Raw genomic sequence first — 22,943 nt, 5'->3', positions numbered from 1 at the left:
TTTCTTTGCCTATTAAAAGTCCTTAATTATATAAGAAATGTGTGGTGGCGTGTAACATAAGTCTTAAAAAGAATAAGAACAAACAGTTAATGCATACTTGAATTTTGACAGACTGTTAAAATTGACTATTTTGTCTTTGGGACTCCTTGACTATGGCTAGCCCAGGTTATCATTTGAAATGACTATTGATCTTGATTTGATGTGATGGCTTTTTTTTTTCTTTTTCTTGTTTTTTTACCATTTCTTTTCTTCTCTGTTCCTTTGTGTGTTGGAATGGAATGTGAACTTCATAAATGCCTCCCCTGCCATGCCAATGCCTTCATGCATGCTGTTTGGGTTTGACCATGCTATTCATTATCCATTGCATGTAAGATATGTAAATTTTTATTTATTTTTACATATTAGCCTTTTGCTGTTTATTTTGAGAGTGTGGATTTGTTGGTGGGTGGAAAGCAATGGCATAACAACGATTTAATTGCTTTGAAATAGTAGAGAGCATATGTTAATGCTATTATATTAGAGTTGTAATTTTATCTACCATATATAAAAAGAAATGTAAAGATATTCCTGAAGTTTTCAGTAAATATTTAAAAGAAATACTCAGAATCTTTGTCTGCAATCCTTCCAGTGCATATTCTCTTTCTGATAATAAATTTATTGGCTTTTCTCTTAGCAGACAGTAAGTCTTACCTGCTAAGAACAGGAATATACCATAAATATGTACATTTTTTCCTCAAGAAAATGAAGGAATACTCTTATGTCTTCTAACACTATTCTGTATTATAGTCCTGAAAATAAGTGCTACCGTTAAATTCTTAGTGCTCCAGACTATTATATGAAGGCATTTTTTTACCAGCTCTTCAGAGTATTGTTTTCTTCCAGTATGAACTGGAAATACATACATAAATTGTGATGAAACATGCTTGCATTCTTTGATAGAATAGTGACATGTATGTTTGTCAGGTCACTTTGCCAGAGAATGTTAGGATAGAAGGAATATAATCATAATTTTGAAGGAAGAGACTTTAGTCTACCCTGTAAATGTTAATATGGGTAAATCACTGAAATCTCTTAAAAATGTAATTGTCAGAAATTACACTAGTCTTGAAATAATAGTGTCAGCTAATGAGAAATTTTGTGTTGCTAATCGTATGAGAAACAGTGCTCAATTACTGAGAAAACTAGGTCTTGAGATCCTTTCATGTATGAACTGGGCTATTACACAAAGCAAATAATTATCAGTCCAAAAAATTTCATTTTCTACTCTGAACTGTCATATTTAAATGGTTAAATAATATATTGACATACTCCTCTTTCTAAAGAAATGCACTCACTTTTAGCTTGGTGTGCTAAATAATTGGATTTATTATACACTCACTTATTTAGCTGGGTGATGAAGATTGATGATTTTTACACCACACGCAATATAAAGTCAATGAGGCTTTGGCAAAATTGGTAAAAAAAAGTCGGATTCCTTACAATTCATACAGAAAGTGGCTTTGGCCGAGTAAGTGCAGATTGCGACTGAGAAAGGAGCCGAGGCTGGAGGGTGGTCTGATCTTGTTCAGCAGAGCTGCAGTGGTCTTCCCACATTCCTTTGGGGCCAGGGTTACTGCAAATGCAGACCACCAAAATTCTCTGCACTTTATAGTTGAAGGTTGACATCATCTACATTCCTTAAGTCTGGAAGCTTGTGTTTCAGTATTTCTGTGCTACAGGTTTCCATCTCCTAAATTGAGATAACAGTACTGATGTCAAGAGAAATGCTTTCAAAACTGCAAGGTTTTCAGGGAAGTCCTGTAATGCTGACAATAAAGTGGGGTTTGTTTTTTATAGAACACAAATAATTTGCTTTAATTGCTGCCTTTTTGAGTCTTGAACCATAGTCCACTCCCAGTCATATCAGCAAGTCTGTAATCTGCTCTTGGTAAAATTGCAGAAGAGTACAGTTGACTGTACCTATCTTATTGGAAAACACTCCCAAATTTATCTCTCCCTTCTTGGGGGCAGGACATCTAGTGAGACTTCATGTCTGTGCTTCCTCTGATGTGTCTGCTCCCACCCTTCATAATCTGTAACATACCAGAAGAAGGGGAAGCAGCATCCCAGCATGAGACCCATACATAAAAGGCTGTGGACAAACACCGGCAATTAGTGTTAATTTGATTTGCACTTAGTCAATTAACCTCTCTAATCCAAAAAAATAAAATAAATGAGAAAGGGCCACTAGTAGTGCTACAAGAGATTAAAACAGATGGGTAAGTAAACACAGTTAAGTAGGTTATCTTGGAATGAAAGGATTAGAATGATTTGTAACATTACAGTACTCTGTCTTTATTATTTGATCATTCAATATCTTCTGCTTCAGAATCCTAAATCCCAGGAGCCTGTTACACTGGATTTTCTAGATGCTGAATTGGAAAATGATATTAAAGTTGAGGTAAATAACCTATTTTCTTAGTACTTATTGCTGCTTGTATTTCCCCATATAATAACTGAGAGGCAATAAATGTTCTAGATTTTGAATGAAAATCTATTTCACTATAAATCTGAATTTTAAATTTGACAAGAAGATGACTTTATAGAGATGAAATTATAATTAGACAAATTAAGTTCCAGTATTATTTGTAGGCAAGGGCAATGAATTATATTCCTCTCATTTTGAATGATGCCATGATTGCTATTTAAATTATTCTTCTTCATAAAGTAACAATTCCTAGGAAGGGGAGAGAGATAGAATTTTTTTTAAAAAATGGAACACTTTTTAATAGAATATCAAAATACTACTTGAAATATTTTAGGAGTGTTTTTCTATCTCTTATTAAGGCAAGATTATTCCTGTGGTGAGAAAGAGAACTGAGAAAAAAAGTTAAGTGTTGACAACAAGTTAATTCCTCTGCATATTTTTCAGTTACTGATTTTGTAATACATTCAGAAATCAGAATTTTTTCACTTAGTTTGAAATTGTTCTTTCATGACATTAACCAGCATTCCTCAGTATCTGTCAAATTCTGTCTTAAGTTTCTTTGAAATGGCTACTTCAGAGATAAGTTTCTCTCGAACTGGTACAAAAATGTTTTTGTGAATCAATGTTACTACATCACAAAGATGTGCTGGGAGGCACAAGAAATGCTAGACAAAAGGTGTGACTTTCATATGCATTACTGTTTTCTGTGTTTCTATGAAATATTTTGAACACTGAAAAGATTATTCATGTAAAATGCAACCCTTATACCTTCTTTTCCTTTTCCCTTTTCTCCCATGCTAATAGATTCGGAAAAAAATGATAGATGGAGAAAGTGGAGAAAAAACTTTTGAAACACTGGTCAAGTCCCAAGATGAGGTAAGAAAGGAACACAAGGAATTACATTTACAGGAACACACCAAACCAGAAAAATACTGAGAAATGGTGAAATGCTGTGATGTTCATTTTTCAATGACAGTTTGTACCATTTTTCCCTCTAGATTTGCTATTTTGACTGGCTTACAGTAAAAAAAAAAATATGTTCTTATGAAAAAAAGAATTGTTTTGTTTCTTGGTTTCTTTGGTGCATCATTAATCAGGCAGTTGTTGATGAGGTCTTACACTCTGTTCACCAGGAAATAGACCCAGCCTACTTCTCTGTATGAATCCCAAAACAAAGTGCTTAATTTGCTTGTGGAGATGTGTGAGGATGTGTTTGGTAGTTTATATTGTGGTTGAATGGGAAGAAAGTAGTGAGAAAAAAAAAATAAAATTTTTATGCCATAAATGAAGACTATTTGGGATAAGCAAATTCATCTTACAGTTATATCATGTAGTTTCCAAATAGCTTGTTGAGTTCTTTATTTTCTTGTCCAAAATGCTTGTTCCTGATAAACATTGCTGCTGTTTTCTTTAATACATAGAAACATTTCCTAGCAATAACAAATATTCAAAATTGATCCTTACATTTGTGCTCTACTTCTCTGGGACTTTAATGAGAAGAAATGATTACTGGTGTTCTGAAGGAGCAGTTCTGGCCAGAGTATGCCCCTCAGTTACAGTTGTACAACAGCTTTTTGAAATTTTTTACTCTGAATATAAACCATCTTGAAGATAGCTAATTTAATGATTTAGCAGACACTGCACATCCATATATATAAGCACACTTTAACAATACTTGGCAGAATTTCTTGGAACTGTGCAGTTAAATTTCCATGTATGCTATTAGCTGTCCTTTCCTGTTGATCTCCTGTAACTTTGATATTGCAACAGCTCTGCTGTTCGTACTTAAGTGTCAGAATGTTCCAGAAGAAATTTCCTCCTTCTCACAAGCCATATGATGCAGAAAGAAACTAATCAGGTTAAGTCGATAGGAAACAGGCCTTGGAGAATAGAGGGGGTTTATTCTGTTAAAAACAGCACATTCCTTACTTATATTCCATTCAATGTCTTAACTGGTATTAACTTTTAAACTACTCCCAATACTGAGCAGTCCCTTTTACCACTTCTCTGAATCAATCCTACATGGAGGGAAGATTCTTATATACTTGTTCTCACTTTGACAGAAAAAAGCAGTTTGTATTCCTAGTCTATTCTTGCTTTACACATGGTAGAAACTTACTTCGTCTTCGTGGGTGAAAATTAGTAGCAGAGCCCATGTTGTCTTTGCTAAATGAGACTGAAAATGGAGGAGAATTTTCTCAAACGTCTCGATAATTCATCCATGCTGTGATTTCAGAATGTCTAGTTCATGGTCACTTGGATCTGCAACAGGCCTTTGGAGACATATAGAAGTATTGAAAGGCTGCAATAAGGTCTCCCTGGAGTCTTCTCCAGGCTGAACAACGCCAACTCTCTCAGCCTGTCTTCATAGGAGAGGTGCTCCAGCCCTCTCACTATACTTGTGCCCTTCATCTGGATCTGCCACAACAGGTCTATGTCTTTTGTTTACTGATGACCCAAAGATGGATGTCTCATAACCATTCCTCAGCTTCTTAGTATCTGCACTGGATCTGACAAAGCACTCTGCTTCTGATTGTGTAATTTAATAGGAATGCAAATAAGGACAGGTCACCAATCTCAAGTTCTTCAAAACTGTGCAAGGTGATCTTAGCTGAAAGATGATTATAGTGATGATCATATAATCATATAGACAGCAGAACTACATTAATCTCTATGAGGAAAACCAAGTCAACTCAAGCCTTACACACTTAAGTTGTCCAGATATAAAACATGCCTTAAAGTTATGGTCCCTGACCCTGTGGAGTCCCATGATCTCATTAAACATGCCCACACTAATTCTCTGTATCCAACTTCATACTGCCTTTCACCTCTTCCCATGTTCCTCTAAAGCAGAGACCTGTATCAGCAGTCCCCTTGCCTTCTATCAGGACTCTGTTGTGTGCTTCCTCAGAGTAAAATGCCAAAACAAAGCTTTACAATGCTGCTTTACAATCTCTGGGTCAATCCTGCTATGTGAAAAAAAAAAGTGTCTTTTCCTGAGTGGTTCCACTGGTGGAGGGTGGTGAACAAATACATCCTTTCTAGGGCAGAGAGGATAAGCCCTGTTGGATGTCAGTTCTGCTCCCTCATCTGTGTCAGGAGCCCATGCTGTTTAAGATGCCACCAGCCTGTTCCTTTGAAGGGAGAACTGGTCACTCCTGACCCACTGTCAGAGAGTCCCAATTCCTGCTGGCATCTGATCTGAGGATAAACTGCTCCAGAAAGGAGAGACTCCATGCTGGGACATTTTCAGATTTATGTTGTTCTGTTTAAGGAGTTCCTTTCCAAGCCTATGGGTGAAAAGGGCTCTGTGTAGGTGGTCAGAAGATGGAGGGTTAGAAGGTCGCAAAAATACAATAACATGGTTAGGGTTGTACAAGAAATTGCTTTAATGGCAAACATGTTGAAGAGATTTCAGGCTGCTCTTACATTTCTCAGGCTTTGTGATACAAAAGACCTGAAACAGTAGGTCCTGCAATTCTTTGTCCAAAGAGGGAGAGAGGGAAGCATTGCAAATGCTGAAGTCAGTTACAGCACCAGGGCAGGAGGGAGGAATGTAACATCCCTGGGTGCGTGAGAATGTGCCAGTTACACACGGCCCAGACCACAATCTGTGTTTGAATAGAATATCCCAAGCCTTTTGATCCCAGATGCTTCAAGTGCCAATGAAATTAATTACCCTCACCTTCCCTTGCATCATGGCCCAAGATTTTTTGCTCTACCCAGACCTCTCTGAGAGAAGGGAGCAGCCAGAGCTGGCTGGCAATGATGACTGCTTCAGGCCATTGCACCCTCCCAGCTCCAGGCTGCTAGAACCAGAATAAAACTGCTTTAAACCACAGGCCATGCATGAGCCATGCATCACTTAGCACTTGATAGCTTCATATATTTTCTTATAAAAAGGGCTGATGTGGTCGGTTGCTCTGAACTGACAGTTGTAGTCTTCAGGCTTCAAATTTATGCTCTTTTTGTTTTGCTTTTTGGTTTAAGTTTGCATTGCTTTCCTTTTGTATTGCAGCTGGCCCCAGCAGTGTCTTGGGAGATGACTTCATACTACAGCATAGAGACTGGACTTGTAGCAAGTGTGGGTGGGGTGCGCTGAAGTCTCCCAAGGCCTCAGGGGCTTTCCAACTAACAGAGAAGATGCCATAGGAACAAAAGCATTGCCACATTTGGCAGCCGGGGTGGGCAGTAGTGAAAACCAAAGGGTCACAAAAGCTGCAATAACATGTGTGGGTTCTTTGGCAGAGATAGCTGGGGATGAGATGATCTCAGACCACTCAATAATGAAGTAGGCAAAGGTAAATGGGAGCTGATGTATGAGGACGTGTGATGGGTTACCTTTGAAGGAAGGTCTCAACCAATTCGCTTTCAAGCATGCTCACGAAAGGATTTTAAAACAGCCCAGTTCTTCTCTTCCTTCCTTCCCACCTTGAGCACTGCTTTTCTTTTGTGGAGATACCTGCTGTGTGACCCATGACCCTGTGCCCGATTTGGAGGGACTGCCAGCACTAGGTTCAAATGTCTACTTAGTCTTAAGCTGAAGTAATAGTATGGGCACATCATTGAATATAAGTAGGCTTGGATAGGAATCTCTTCAGCCATCTTTTTACCTTAAATGTGAAATATATCAGGGCATTAGACACTGATATATACATCTTTTTTTCTGTTTTTCTTTTATCCTTTTTTGATTTTCTTTCCAAAATTGCTATTAAATTATTCACACTGTCATTCTGTACTGAAAAGCAGTCATCAGGTAATGAGAAGATTTCGATTTATAAGTCAAATAAGACATTTCTTTTCCACAACCATGGTTGTTTTCTCACTGTCCTTTTACCACAGGGAAAGAAAGAGGGCAGAGATATACCTGTGGTACCTTTCACCAATGTTTGTAATGTTTCAGTCCAACAGCTGTATAGTCTTCATTGCTGGCATACTTACAAAACTCTGATTGTAAAATAATGATATAATATGTTGCAGCTGGCATAAAATTATAGTTTTCAAAGTGAAAAACCGAGTAAAACAATGTCAACCAGGTGGATTCATGATTAAATCTATGGGGAACTGTGGGACTGTGATATGACACTATTTTTCATACCACAAGAAAACAAATGGTAAAGCTTATTCTAATGTATTAAGTTATTTAAAAATAAACATTTGCTTCAGTGTTTGTTTTTTTCCCAAATCCAAGGCCCTTTTAACAAGATTAGAAACACATGTAAGTTTAGCATAGGGTGTCTGTACAATCAAGATTACCTAGCTGTGCCTATAATTATGATTCAAATTTAAATGCATTTAGCCAGTACTGCCAGTACATGAAAGCACAGGCACTGGGTGTTTTTTGATGTTAAAGATTTTGTAGGTAAGCCTTTTTTCAACTGAGTTTTGGGGGTTTTTTGGTCATTTTTTTTTTTCTATTTGTAGTTTAACTGCAAAATGTTCCATAAAAGAGATAATTTTTTTTTTATTGAATTGAAATCACATAGAAAAAGGTTTGCATATGTCTGGGTAATGAATTTTAAAGGGAAAATTATAGGTCATGTGTGTCTGGTTTTGTTTAAATTTGCATTCCATTAATGTTCAATAAAAATTATATAGTTGATTCTTTTGCAAAATATAAGTTTGGAAAATATTTAAGAAAAGGAGCTGCAGCTCAACTCATGCTTTTAGCAAAAAAATTAATACAAATCCAACAGATTTTTCTTTAATTTAACACTGTATTTCTTAAAGAAAGGTCATACTTGTTGAAGATCCAGAGTTTAAAAATTTATTTTTTTACTAATATTTCTTTATAGAGGTATATTGATAAAGGAAACAGAACATATACATGGACTGCTGTGAATGGCACTGATTACAGGTAACTCACTAAACTGACTTCCTTTGCTTAGTTTAATGTTCTTTTGGATTATTTTGGTTAATATTTTCAGCATTACATTTTCTATACTAGCTAAATCAGGACAAGATGATCTTTGTATCCAGGCCTGTAGGATTTTCTGGGTTCCTTTACAGATTTCCTTGTTGCTCTAAGGACTAGAACCTCATTTTTTGTCCAATTTTTGAGATTTATGTAGGAAAAAACATTATTTATAATTGATGTTAAGAATCACTTTTCCTCCTACTTGCTGTATCACAGTATGCTTTGATTCTTGTATACTTTCTGTTAGATTCCCCCTCTTATTTCAACTTTTCTTTACGCTATCTCCATGTTCCTGCTTTAATATATGTATTAAAAAGAAAGATGCAATGTTTTGGTCTAAATAAAAAAATGTGACCTCTTTTATGTAAACACTTTTCAGTCACAGTCATTGCTTCTAACATGATCTTTTTAACTTTCATATGGGACCTTAGGAGCAGGAGCTGTGCTACTGGTTATCTCTGAAATCTGAATCTATTTTTGACAAGTTTAACTAATTAGCATGGATTCTGCTTTGTATGTAAAAATTACCTGGTCAATGGCAGAAGGATAAAATGAAATAATGGGTAAAAACATCCCCCCCGAATGCAACACTGGCGCTGTATATTATTTCAAGATCATTTAAACACACAGCTCTGTAACATTAGAAAGAGTGTAGAAACTCTACATTATCCAAAACAAGTTAGGGTTTACCAAGTCCCAGAAAAGTTAAACTACTCTAGTTCAAAACTTCATGGTACAAATATTGAGTCAAATTTTTACCAGAAGTCTGTTTTTGTTGTGGTGAATTACAGCAGTCCTCAGCCAAGTTGGATCCCAGGTTACAGTCACTAAGAATGCAAACATTACTTTGTATATAAAAACAAACAAATCAGTTTTAACAAGAGAATGTAAACCTAGGATCTTTTAGTCACCATCCCATTTTTCTGTTGAACTGCCTCTATCTTTATATGCTGTGAGAAAATGAAGTTTTTTATCAGACTGCCATCTAGCAATCTTTAGAGAAATACATTTGATTTATATGACTTCTTGGTTCCTCCTGAGCTCCCTGGCATGAGGTACAGCAATAAATCCATGGAGTATCGTTACAGAAAACCTATTAAACATAAAATTATAGATTTTAATTAGCAATTTCTGCTAGCAGTAGCTGTTAATGACAGGTAAACTGCCACTGATTTCCCTAGAGGAGAATTGGTAGAAGGCTATCACTAAATATTCAGCAATCTCACTCACATTCTGTTTAAATGGCAAATGTGCCATTAAAGGTCAGCTCCTTTATGGCTCAATTGTAAAACTTTTTTAATGTTAATTTCTGCAGGTATCCATTAGAAACTGTTGCAGTTCTGCACGGATGAAATCCAAGTGCGAAAATTAAGGATGCAACCTGGCAGATGATGATACCTATTTAATGATTACTCATACTTTCTGTCCTTTACATACCTTTTTAGACCTGAACTCTTCTACATATATATTGAATTTAGCTGCAAATAGTCTTATATGTTTTGAACAAAAATAAATATAATCTAAAAGAAAATATGTGGCAAATCTCTGCAAGTCTTAAAATGATATTACACAATTATGCTCAAAAGTTATTAGTGGTGACTGCATGATTAAAAACATATTTTGGATCTTGACTGTAATGTGAATTCAAGTATTGCCAGATGCATTTTCTAATGAATATTGATAGTTGCTTTATTAGTGGAAGGAGATTCTCTCATTATATTATGTGTGCAAATCTGTGCAGTACTAAATGATGTCTTTGCAGTCAGCGATCACTGTGACATGTTACACTGGGATGTTAAATGTGTCAGAGGGAAATACAAGAAATAATTTATTTTTTTTTATTTGCAATTATTTGGAAATTCCTTACCTATCTGTTAAAAAATGCATTTATGCTTAAAAATATAAATAAGGATGAAAGTAAATACAGGGAAGCTCAGGACTGACATAAACCTACTCATGTCTCTTACAAAGTGTGAGGCTGGTATGTCACTGTGTGACCATCTCATCTCATCTCATAATGATCCAATCTCCAAATTTATTAATTGCTTTCAAAACACAGAGAAGCTGAAAGTGGAAAACTGCTGGAAATAACATAATTGCTTTACTTGTCTAATTTCTATTGCAGCTTGGCATTGGTGTTACCATCATACAGCTTTTACTATATTAAAGCCAAAATAGAAGAACAAATAACTCAAGCCAAATGTAAGTACTGTGAAGGTTCCCTGTTTTTGTCTAGTATTGCCAAGTCTCAGATTCACTTAAAAAGCAATGTTTGAAATTCATAACTTTTGTGGAATTCACTGATGTTATCATGATGTACCCAAAATCTGCAGCAATGATTCTAATCCATTCTAACATTCAAGGTGCAAGAAATATTCTATAAAAATAGAATATGTGCAGGTACCCCAGTTCCACTGACAATCCCTTCCTCCTTGCTCTGTGCCTATAGAATCATTGCTTTGTGTATCCTCTGTTGCTGTCATTTTAAGGGTCTGGATACCGGTTTTTTTTCTTTTCTATTAGCAAAATGTAGTGATATAGACTACGATAATAAAGCATTTTTGTATTTTAATTATGATATAATATTTAGCAGATGACCTCTGCTGCCTGTAGGAATAAAGCAACGTGAAAGCCCTGTGTGGTTTGGCTTGCAGTTAGGCTTTTATTTTGCATTTTACATATAGTTTTAGTGGACGTTTGTATTCTGGTTTTAGATTAGACTAATTTCAAGCCATTTACCAATTCTGGAGAGATAGCTAGAAATTACACTTGTCAATATTGAAATGCTATTTGTTTATTATATGTAGTCTAGATAGTACATGAAATAGAACCTATCACAGCCTTTTAACATTATACTTAGAAAAAGTATGTAGTTAAATAGAAAGTTAGAAAAGCACAATGAAACTCTGACAGACATAAATACTGTTAGTTTAGAGAAAACTTGGTAGCACTATATCACTTTCCTCTACCATTGCCTCCTGCATATGAAGTCGGATATGGCAACTTTTTAATAATCAGTGATTTATTTTGTAACTTTATCCAATAGTAAGCAGTTTAAAATTAAAGTTTTAAGGAAAGAATATGGTTATCTTGATGGATTAGATCTTCTGGTTTTGCACTTATATCAATATAACCTGCAAAACAGACCCTTGAAATAGCCACAGTATATAGAAGGTACTGAGAAATAAGTGAGAAGGGCATATTCTTCAGTCTTCAGAGATGTTTGTCCTTTTTTTTCCAGACTATAGCTGTATGTAAATTGAACCTTTGATCTATCTATGTACAATATTTTTATTCAAGGGGCTGTTTGAATAAAATATTGGTTTGTGACCCCTTGTGCTTTACCCTGTTTTTTTCTGTTTCCCTGCTTTCTCTTTCTGATGGATAGTCACAACCAAAAAGGGCAAGTATATTCTTGTTGCTCAATTTCCTTCTGTTTACTGCAGTTGATATTTTTCACTTATATTCCTATTCCTACTGGATATTCTCCTCTGTATTACTCACCTCAGGATTTTCTCCATAATCATTGGGTACCATAGCAATAGAAAGGGGAAAAAAAGTATTTTTCTGTTTTCATGCACATTTCAATATGTTGCTGATCTCTAATCCTTCTTTGTCTGGTCCTATCAATGTTCAGTGATATCAGCTATTAAAACCATTATTTTCAGTGGGATTGACAGTGATGTTAATACAATAGAAGTTTTTAAACTGTATTGCAGAAAATAGTAGGAGCATTTTTCTTCATTTTCTAACAAATTATGTCCCAAATATTTCTTTGTATCGGATTGTAATTCTAATGAAAACATCTCATATGTTTTCATGTTGTCATGCTAATTAAACGTCCCCTTTAAACAAATTGTTAGATATATCTTCTTGTTTCCAGATGTCTGTTGTATATAAGATAATTGCCTCCTATACTGTGAAATACTGAGACGCACACAGTATATTAGTAGGAAGGTGTCCCAAAATAAACATTTCTTTCTAAATTCATGGATGCATGCAAAAGTTAACCTAATAATTTGAGAAGAGAAATGATGGCAAAAGTCCTAGTTCACTTACTTGGTGTTTACTCTTCATCTTTGTAGTTTCAGAAACACTGAAGCTTGAACATTTTGATGAAGCTGGCTATACGTTTATAGCACCAAGGTTAGTTAATTTCCCAATAAGTATTATTTCAGCAAATAGGCATTTGATCAGATTAATGGCACATAAAAAATACAGACTTGACCAATAAAGTTTCATTTTGGTAAAAAATTGTCTATCTTCTTGCTGGAAAGTAAATAGCATCTTCAGGCTCTGATTCCTGTTTATATCAATCAAAGAGAGATGTAAAATCTGATATAGATGTTTTAATGGAAAACTTATACATGTGTGTTCATTTCTTATGGTTCTGACTTTTAAGATTTTACAACTTTGTACCTTAGGCTCTCATTTTTAAAATAAGTTCCATAATACCTATGCCAAGATGTTTCCCAGCTTCAAGACAAAGGGTTTCAAAGCTCTCTATCACTTAAGGATGAGTTAATTTTTGATTAATTGAACATAAAAATTATTAAGTGATTGAAAATTGATTAAATTAATTAGTTCCCTGGGGCTTTTTATGTGAAATTGTATGGACCTTGTTGCCCTTTTAAATTTATGTTTGCAAGGGAAACCTAGTATGATAAACAGTTTTTAAAAATTGTTTGTCTAAAAGACAGTTATGATATATAAAGGAAATGCTGTACAGTTAAGATCGGTTGAGAATTTTTGCATTCCTTACTTATCTGATAATTTTCTGTATACATTTAAATTTCAATTAATAGATTGATTTCCATGACTAGATTGATGGTATGTAAAATTCTTCTATCTTAAAATGTATCTCAGCTTAACTGTTTAATTTATTTTTCTGAAAGACTGAGGTTATTGATAGTCAGTTGTACCAGTTAGCAGTTTCCAACAAATCCCTAGTTGTTAGGCTGTCCTACATCAACAAAGTAAGTTTGATATGTGGTTCTGTTTAAATGTGAATATTGGTATAGTAAGGCAAAGTCTGCCTATAGTATTTCAGGATCGTGGTAACATAAATAAAGGGTAATAAGACATCTTAGTCATATAAAATACTTGAACATACTTCTTTTGTTAGTAAAATTCATTAAATATTAAAAGCTCATTTAAAAAAGAGAGCCCTCTGCTTGACTGCTAAATACTCTCTACATTTTAATTAAAGTTGTTTAACGCCACTCACCATCCAATGTTTAATTCCAAAATACCCAGTTACTTTTATTTTGCTTGCTTGCATTGAGTGAATTACCTAATGATATAGTGTTTTATTACATGGTATAAAGAATAGTTTACGGTTTATCTGTTTTGCATATGTCAAAACAAAGAGTGTTTATATGTTTATGTTTATTAAAACTGCCTTTAATACTTCTTCCGAGTCCTATGGGTAATAGGTTCATAGATCTGGCCTTAGTTGAGCATGAAGTGACTATGTTTCACCAGCAGGCTCTGTACTTTCCAGTACAGTTTAACCTAGGAGCTGTTTAAATTCACTGGGCATTTTTATATTTAGTTTACAGATTATGATCTCCTAATTTCATAGTCCTGAGTTTTTTCTGGGAAACTATGCCCTATTTCATACATGCAGTTTTCCTCTAAATCAGATTTAGACAGGCACTTGAACACCTTATTTCCTGTAATGCCTGAAATAATTGTTACAGTTGTTATTCATTATCGAATGTGGCAGTCAATTGGCACAGTAGTGGTAGCTTCCTCATCATAGTAGTGCAATCCTGCTGGGCTTTAGAATTGTCTGCTTTAGTAGCAAAGGGAACAAATCTGAGAAGGCTGATATTCTGTTGTTTTTTCAGAGAATACTGTAATGATGTAAAAAAAACAGAAAACAACACTGAATTTCTATTAAATTTCAATGAATTTATAGACAGAAATACTCCAGGCAGTTCATCATGTAAGTATGCTTCTCAATTCACTGAAAGTTTTCCTTAGAAAAATACTTTCTACTAAATGAGAGGTCATGCTCAAATCCTGTGGGTTTGGTTTTTTAGTAGAAATATATCTGGTGTCAGGATTTTCTATCCAAGGTAGAGATTGTAAAATTAGTTTGCAAGTTTTTGGCTCTATTTAAGAAAGTTTTCAGGGCATTTTGCATCCAGTGTTTTCCATAATTCCTCTCAGCATTCTGTTCAAGCATCAATTAACTACTGATTCTTTTTAATACACTCCAAATATTTTGAATTTATATTTTTTCACTTCAGCGTACAAGCCAAAGTCCCAAATTGACTCAAACTCTTGTAATGAAATCTTCAGTCTGCTTTCTTATCATTTTATTCCAAACTAAGTAAAGGAGTCCAGAACCAAAATAGCTAACAACTAGAACAAAAGATAAGGAGGTTCTATTACTGGTTCACCAATTGGTTAAAGAGATCTCACTCGGGCTTGAATAGCTCAAGACCACAGACCCATGTAACTGCTGCAGTGGTGACCCTGGGCTTTGGGATTCATGTTTTGAAATAAGGCCTTAACCTTTTTGAAATAGGGCCTTAAGTGTTTAGAATAAACTTTTGAATGAACCATCAGTAAAGTATTAAAGTCTTGTTCTCGTGAAAAATTTGATGTTTGGATTTGGTTTTGCACACATACATCTGTTTAGCATTATTAGTAATTTATAAATAGTTGGAATAAACTTTTTTTTTTTTTTTGTCTTGCATTCCCCAGGTTTTTTTAACATGTTTCTGTCAGGGATCACTGATCAATTCAGAAAGGACCTCTCTGTTAGACCATGTAACTGGAGGAATGTGCACTTAGATATGAGATCTTTTCACAAAAGGCTATTTTTGTGTGTATGTGTAGGTGTTTGATGTATTTTTAGTAGAGTGATCTTATTCATTGACACATTGCTGACTGACTGAAATTTTGTTTGAATCCCTTGACTCAGCATTGAAAATGAAAGTGTTCACCTCCAATGACTAAAGCAGTTAATAAATAAAAATTCTAATTTAATATTCACTACCTATATAAGTAAATATTGAGGACACATTTAGTGATATTGTAGTATACAACAGGGCTTAATAAGTAATTTTTCCAAAATTTTATCTACATATTTCTATATTTCATTTTGGAATACATGTCAAAATTGGGTTTTTTTCTTCTTTTTTTCCCTAATAATTAAGTTACTTTAAAAATAGTCTCCCTAACAAGAAAACAGTGTTAGCTAAAGGAATGAATAACACTAAAAGCTAAAAATGCTTTTCAAAAGGAATAATCTATATACTATAAGAACTTTCTCTTCCAAAGTGTATTGAAGAAGATACTTGCAAAGCACTGACTTCAAACCATCTTTTTAAAGAAATTTAAACATGACATCCCTGTAAGAAGATAAAAAGTGTTTTAATAAAAACATGCTTTAAAAATATTTCCAGATTTAACATAGAGGTTTTGCAAAGCTGGGAACTATACCCTTATCACCTTGCTTATTCCTATTACACAAGGATAAGTTTTTTAGGATACAATAAAGGAAATGTGTATGTGAATTCAACAGTGTGAGAGCAATCTATTTCACACTAATTAATTGATGTAATTTGAAGTTGGCCAGTATGTCTAATAGAAATAGTCCAAATTTTGTGACTAGACAACTCAGAATTTCATTTTAGCCTTTTAATGAAACTCCATCTCATATGGTTTCAGATGAGTGTCTTAACTCTTTTGATAGGTAATACCGATATGGTCATTAGAGTTTTGCTGGATGCAGGATTTACAGATGAACTTGCCCGAAATTATTGGAGTAAACTGTCTCTGTAAGTATTCTTTTTATTGACTGTGATTTTTTTTAATGCATTTCAAAGTTTGATTTTAAAATAATATACATCTGAGTGTATGTACAGATATGCAGTTAATGTTTACAAAGAATAGGTATTTAATTCACAATTATGCACTTTAATGACATAGGAACTTGTCAGAATTTCAGTCAGTTTTCATTTTAAATCTTATTTTTTTACAGTGATGGAGTTGTTGCACAATTTGTTGTTACAGATGGTGGAATTACTAGAGTATTCCCCAAAAGGTAAGAATTATTATAAAATAGTATAATATGATAATTTTGAAATATGAAAGGGTAGAATGTTAAATAGTGGATTTATTGAATGAAAAACTACAGTCTCCTACAGTCTAATCTGTACTGATAGTTAGGAAATGAATGGAATGTCTTGTTTTTCTTTGATTTTACCTGTGTCACTGCTTCAAACTGATTGGTAACATTATTTTCATGACAGGTCCTTGCAATCCAAGTTTCTAATCAGTGTAGAACAGCAATAAAGGCAATGCCCTTGTAGTAGCAGTGGGGCCCTGCTAATCCCTAATTACTCCCAAGCACCCAGTTGTTTGGCAGGCTGCAAATACTGGAAAGTAACAGGTGATTTATTTTTTTTTAAAATAAGATCAGGCCAAATGGTCCAGGGACTTCAAGAGAGAAAAATGTATCATTACCAGAGGACAAAAAATGAATGCAAAATTGGATTTATAATAAACTACACACCCCCATGAGTAACTGGGAATAGTGAAGGCACCAGTAGAGACATACTGGTAAATGGTAGATTTATCTGTTTTCTTGGTTTATTCTGTGTTTCCCCCAAATGTGAAAATAACAATAAATTTTACTCCTCAGGTCAGTTTCTTTCCTATTTTGGGGTTATTAATGATATTAAATCTTTTAGGATTAAGCTTAAGAGATAGCATGTGCTGTAAAAGTTGGTTTAGATTTTCTTGTAAATAGTGTTGCAGTTATATTTGACTCTATATATCTAAAAGTGATGAGACAGAATTCATATTGTTCCAAGAATACTATTTTCTTTTTTTTTCCGAAAGTTTTTTGTTTTGTTTTGTTTTGTTTTTAAATAATGACACCTGCCAGTTAACTGGTGAAAACTGACAAAATCTGAGGACTAGAAGAATGAATCTGACATTTTTTCCAACTGTGAAACATTAAAAGAAAATAACCTGCAGCACAACTTTAATGAGATTCTGTCTTTTTTGATCACTAACATTTTTTTGTATTTAGGGCAGGAGAAGATTGGTTGGAAAATGCTGAAACTTATGAAGTCAGCTTCTATAAAAGGAGTTTAGATAATAACAACTATATTTTCACAGCTCCATATTACAACAGTAAGTCATCACTGTTTCAAAATGTTAGAGCTAGCTAGTCCAATATAAGTGGAAGTTTTCCATACCAGTCGAGGTCATTGACAAAAGATGCAAGTGGGACACTTCATAAGGAAAGAAATCTTGGGACAATACCCTTTTGAGGAACAGGCAGCTAGGAGGGCACCAAACAAGGGTCATTATAATTTTTCATCAACTCCAGTGGCCCTGTATACTCAGAATTAATGAAGTTGAAAATATCCAGAGTACTGGTGTTCATTTAACATATTGAAACACTTTTTTACAGAGATACTTTAGCAGAATTATTTTAAAAGGAAGTGAAATAAAATTACACTCAGAGACAATAACACTACCTAAAAAGTCATATTTGGATTGAGTTCTTTATGCTGCCTCAGCACCAAACCTGACTTGGGGCAGCAGGTAAAAAGGTCCAGAGTTCACAACTCTGTCCACTGCACCACCGTAATTTAAACTTTGCTTTTGAATTCTATTTCTAATTTCTATTACTCACCAAAACCAATTTGTCTGAAATATCGTGACATTTAAATGTTATATATGCACAACAGTAAGTGCTCATGACTGATGTGAGCAACATTAACCTTCTTAAGCTTGTTTATAAGCAGATGCTACCACAAACAACGTACTCCTCTCCTAAACATATGGGATATTTTAGTGCTGTTATTTCATAATTATTTATTGCATTTTTTCTCACATAGCTCCAGGGAATGTACTTTTAACTTGCCTTCTCATACTAAGCAGTGTTGAAAACAGGCTGAAGTCTGTCAGAACAGTAATTGTTGGTTAGTGAGTGGTGTCAGTATACCCTGCATTGAAAAATACATAAACAACAGCAGGATAAAATCTTTGGCTCTGCTCCTGGTTTTAACAGAGCTGCTCACATGTGTAAAGCTATTCATGGCTCTGTTTGCGGAAGAAAAAAAAGCTACAGTATTTTGAAGCAGTCAAACAGTGCACAAAAAGTGAATGAAAAAGTAAAAAGAAGTGTTCCTCTTAGTCATGCAGGTGTTGGTATCTGAGCTACCACAGGTGATGTGTACTACAGCTGGGTCAGTGCTTTTGGATAAGGATTTTTTTTAATCATTCTGGGTATTTGAGTAATAATTTAAGTTTCAGAGGAAGAGGCTTTTATCTCGTCCTAACTTTTTCTGGTTTTTTTTTTTTCCCTTTCTATACTGTCAGAAAGTGGTGCCAATAGCTATGAATCAGGTATTATGGTAAGCAAGGCTGTGGAAATAGACATTAATGGAAAACATCTGAAGCCAGCAGGTAAGACAGAATGGTGCCGAAACTCTAAATACTTTAGTTACTTGGTTGTTGCTCAACAGTGAATTAGAAAGTTAATTGAAATTTCAAAGGCACTTCACTTTATAATAACATTTTTTTCTGTGAAACAGTTCTAACCTTGCTAGAGGAAATCAAGCCAAATATCTGGTTGTATTTGAGTAAGAGTGCTTAATTTATTAGTCTCATGAAGGATGCTGGTGATCAGACAACTGAGCAAAACTCATATTTTACCCTTCTGCAGTTCAATGATTTAGATGTTCTTATAATTTTCCCCTTTATTTTAAGATTCTACATTACCTTTTTTTTTTTCATTTTGCTAAAAAAGTCTTTCATGTATTTCTTGTTAGTTGTTGGAATAAAAATTGATGCAACCAGATGGATGGAAAATTTCACAAAAACCACAATCAAGAGCCTGGTAAGCAATTGACCAAGTCTTTTTTGAACTTTATTTGCATTTCTCAAAGCTTCAGATGCAAATAGGTCTACTAACTCTTTGTGCCAGAGTTACACTGATGTGAAATTGCCAAGTAGTTGTGGTATTTAAATCATCCAAATGCACAAAATAAATCTATGTTGAAATAGGCTGTATTTTGTACGTCTTGCTTTCATAATTATAAAACATGGATAAAGACAAAGAAAAATGACATATTCCAGCCAGTAGGCTCTCTACAAGATTATGCTGTAGCAGTGAATAATACTGAAGAATTGATGGATCTATTTTTATTTATATGGAGGATGGGTAAACGGTGAACAGTAAGGATTGATATTGCAACCAACACTGCAGCATTATAGCAGAACTTAAGGAAGTAGATGCTTAACCACATCATTCCATACATCTAATGCTTAGATGTAAGTGGGAAGAAGGAAAAGTTAAATGAAAGGAAAAACATGGAACTGATACTGAATTCGTAAATGAGAGGCACAAAATGAAAAAACTTATGGAACATAAGTTCCATATTGGATGAGGCAATGTTCCTTGGTGGGTTGTATATTTCAGGCATTGGTGTCTGGCTGTTTTAGGTATTTGAGCTGTAGGTCAGTGGGTAAGCAGATGCATTGCCTAAATGCTAAGGACAGTTGAGTACAAAAATACATAAGTGAAAAACAGACAGAAAGATGAATATCTCAGATTTAATATGAGGTTGAGGACATTATCTGGTAGTTGTTTTGCTCAGGACGTAATGCAAGGACACAGTTATGTGCGTATGTGCAAACATATTGCAAGAACAAAAGAAAAACATGTTAGGAATCAACAGCCATAAAAGATAACTGTGTTGATGGGCTTTCTTTATCATGTAGAATTCCCACACTTTGAGACTGGTGAAGTTTTCTCTTTTTGAAAGCTTTCTTTCCATACCCCAAACACATGGAAATGTACCTGTTCTTTCTCTTTTACTTTATGCTCACAACACTGACATTCTGACAAGTCCTCCAAACTATTTATCTCTAATATATTGAACATATCTGTAAAGGGACCTGTATCAGAGTTTTTGGGAAAGGCAGATTGTGCTGTTGATAATTACGGAATAATTACTGAATTGTTCAGAGAGAAATTTGTAATAAATGACATGCACTCAAAATTTATATTAATATATAGATACTGAAAATAGAGTCACTTGTTCCTGTCATGATAGATTAATATAACTGCAAAATACAGAGGGTTTTGTAACATTTTTGTGAAGATTACTGTATTTTTGTTTTTTAGTGCAACAGTGAAATCTGTGGATGTGAGAGAAATAGCATGGTAAGAATATGTTCAGTTTATGATATCTGACAGATTATGAAAATTCACTCATTCTCTCTAGATTTATCTAAGACAAAGATTCTATCATTGTTATTTGAGGGTTAATGTTACAGAAAACAGAGCTTAGTTGTTTGTGTCTTGAGACAGATGAAGGTTGGGAGAGGAGAGGGGGAAAGGGCATAAAAGTTAGGTGATGTGCCTGTTGCAAGAATCATTGCAGTGAGGTTATGATAACTAGTGTAAAGAAAAAAAATACAAGAAAAGCAATAGAGAATGATGTGAAGAGAAATGTGAGAAAAATATAACAGTAATTTGCAAAGCAAGAGACAAATTCTGAGAAAAGAGAATAATTTGAAAAAATCTGAAAAAAAACCCCAATATTAGAATTACCTCAGAGAAGGATAAATGCAAACTGAGAAGCACCAGAGTATGTGATGTGCCTTTCAACAGTCATTAGTCATCCTCCTCCCCCTGGTTCTCAGCACGTTTATGATTAGGGGACCCCATTGCTCTGCTGGCACTCAGGAGAGCACAGCTCCAGGGACTGTCACCATATCAAGTGTTGCCATGAACTTAAAAGCTTTCCTCTGCTCAGGTCTTCTGAGTTCTTTTGTAGAGTGTGAAGACCATTAAATGTGAGAATTACATCTAAAAAGGATACTCTGGGAGGTTATGTATTTGACCTCACTGCTATCTCTCCAATCTCTGGCTGCAAGGATCTTTTACAAAGTGCAAAGCATAGGGAACAAGTGGGCTTCCCGTTACTGCACCTGACAGCTGGAAGAATCCCACAATCCCACTACAGTCCTTGGCAAGTGAAAAGAATCATGACTAGCAAGCTGAGAGTCTGTCCTTAAGATTTTTACTATTGAAATCTGCAAATGGAAAAGGACTTTAGGCATGGCTGAAACCCATGAGAAGTTGTAGTCCCTTATTATGAGTTGAGTTTCAGTTATAATCAGATTTAATAAGGATATAGCATTCTTGGAGCTCACAAAGTATTGAGCAAATAAGAATTTACAAAAGAACTTCTATGAAATTAAGCCACAAATAAGCCTTTGATCTGTTCAGACTTTTATTACGCTGATAATGCTAATTATTATAGCTTAAATGTGGCCCTTGGCTATGAGTTTGTGATTTAGCCTGAACCACATAGATTTGAAGATATTTCTAATGTGTTGAAGAAAAAATAGTTTGTTACAGAGTGCTATATTGACAAATCTTTCCTGTAAAACCTATTTCACTCTTTCTTACAATAGCATGTGGACTGTGTTATCCTTGACGATGGTGGATTTCTTTTGATGTCAAATCGAGATGAATATACACAACAGGTATGTATATTTTTTAAGGAGAGAACATGAAAACCAACAGGAAGAATTTTTAAAAGAAAATAAAAGCAACTTTTTACTGTCAGCTTACCCTAAAGATAACATTTCTGAATCACAAAAATATCGCTGGATCAGAAATTCCAGGTTTTTTTATTAGTCTTTATTACAGTCTTATTTATGCTTGAAGATGCCATATTTCTACCAAGTTGTAATTTTTGTACTTTGCCCTTAGGCTGGTAGGCTGCCAATGGATTTATACTGGGATATACTTTATCTGATGTCTCTATATTCTCTCTCATCAGATTGGAAGATTCTTTGGTGAGATTGATCCTGGCCTGATGCGAAACCTGATTAACATGTCCCTGTATGCCTTCAACAAGTCATATGACTATCAATCAGTCTGTGATCCTGAAGAAGAACCAAAGCAAGGAGCTGGACTTCGTTCTGCTTATGTGGTCAGTAGTCCCATGTACAGTGGCTGACATTCTATTAAAAGTCTCCAGGTATTTATACAAATAACATAATCACTTGTTTTTTTCCCAGCCTACGATAACAGATATTTTACAACTAGGATGGTGGGCTTCAGCAGCTGCCTGGTAAGTACAAGTGTGTAGGAAATCTCTATGTTCAAACTATAATTATTCAGTGGGTTGAGATTGTATTTAGCTTGAGTTAATATTTCCCGCTAAATTCTTAGCTATGTCTCCAAACATGACCATTCTATCAACAGGTGAATTCAAAACTGCTCTTGCCAGGTTTTATGATTGTGTGTTCTGACTCTACAAAATCAACGTCAGGAAGCAGACTTTGGATTAGTGGCCTAAGTACCATTAGCAGTTGTGAAGGTTCAGTCAAAATTATTACATTTAGAATCACTTATCACTTGGTTGCCTATTTCAGAATATCATCTTTCCCTTTTTCTAGCAAGAAGTCCTAAGAAAATCAGTAAATCATTTTACAAAACACATGAATCACAGAATCATTTGGTTTGGAAGGGATCTCTAAAGGTCATGCAGTCCAAATCCT

At 34.6% G+C, this 22,943-nt stretch overlaps 1 protein-coding gene across 7 annotated transcripts in view; it reads left to right on the top strand.

Annotated features, from left to right (window-relative positions):
• Positions 1-22,943, top strand: part of CACNA2D1 (calcium voltage-gated channel auxiliary subunit alpha2delta 1) — a 376,639-nt gene that overhangs the window by 333,030 nt on the left and 20,666 nt on the right. For 3 of the 7 annotated variants that reach the window (XM_064656439.1, XM_064656437.1, XM_064656436.1), the window contains 15 exons: positions 2,369-2,440; positions 3,272-3,343; positions 8,263-8,324; positions 10,510-10,586; positions 12,470-12,530; positions 14,237-14,334; positions 16,096-16,180; positions 16,384-16,446; positions 17,440-17,543; positions 18,741-18,827; positions 19,193-19,260; positions 20,551-20,589; positions 21,849-21,920; positions 22,220-22,372; positions 22,461-22,513. In XM_064656439.1, the coding sequence (XP_064512509.1) occupies positions 2,369-2,440; positions 3,272-3,343; positions 8,263-8,324; positions 10,510-10,586; positions 12,470-12,530; positions 14,237-14,334; positions 16,096-16,180; positions 16,384-16,446; positions 17,440-17,543; positions 18,741-18,827; positions 19,193-19,260; positions 20,551-20,589; positions 21,849-21,920; positions 22,220-22,372; positions 22,461-22,513 (1,166 nt within the window). Of the gene's footprint in view, positions 1-2,368; positions 2,441-3,271; positions 3,344-8,262; positions 8,325-10,509; positions 10,602-11,772; positions 11,850-12,469; positions 12,531-14,236; positions 14,335-16,095; positions 16,181-16,383; positions 16,447-17,439; positions 17,544-18,740; positions 18,828-19,192; positions 19,261-20,550; positions 20,590-21,848; positions 21,921-22,219; positions 22,373-22,460; positions 22,514-22,943 lie in introns of those variants that run through there. The other 4 variants (XM_064656438.1, XM_064656435.1, XM_064656433.1 and 1 more) reach the window with 2 other exon arrangements.

The sequence above is a fragment of the Pseudopipra pipra genome, chromosome 5 (assembly GCF_036250125.1).
Source record: "Pseudopipra pipra isolate bDixPip1 chromosome 5, bDixPip1.hap1, whole genome shotgun sequence".
Taxonomy (NCBI): Eukaryota; Metazoa; Chordata; class Aves; order Passeriformes; family Pipridae; genus Pseudopipra; species Pseudopipra pipra.
Note: the sequence above shows the minus strand (reverse complement) of the source record. Positions and strands in the feature narration are given on the sequence as shown.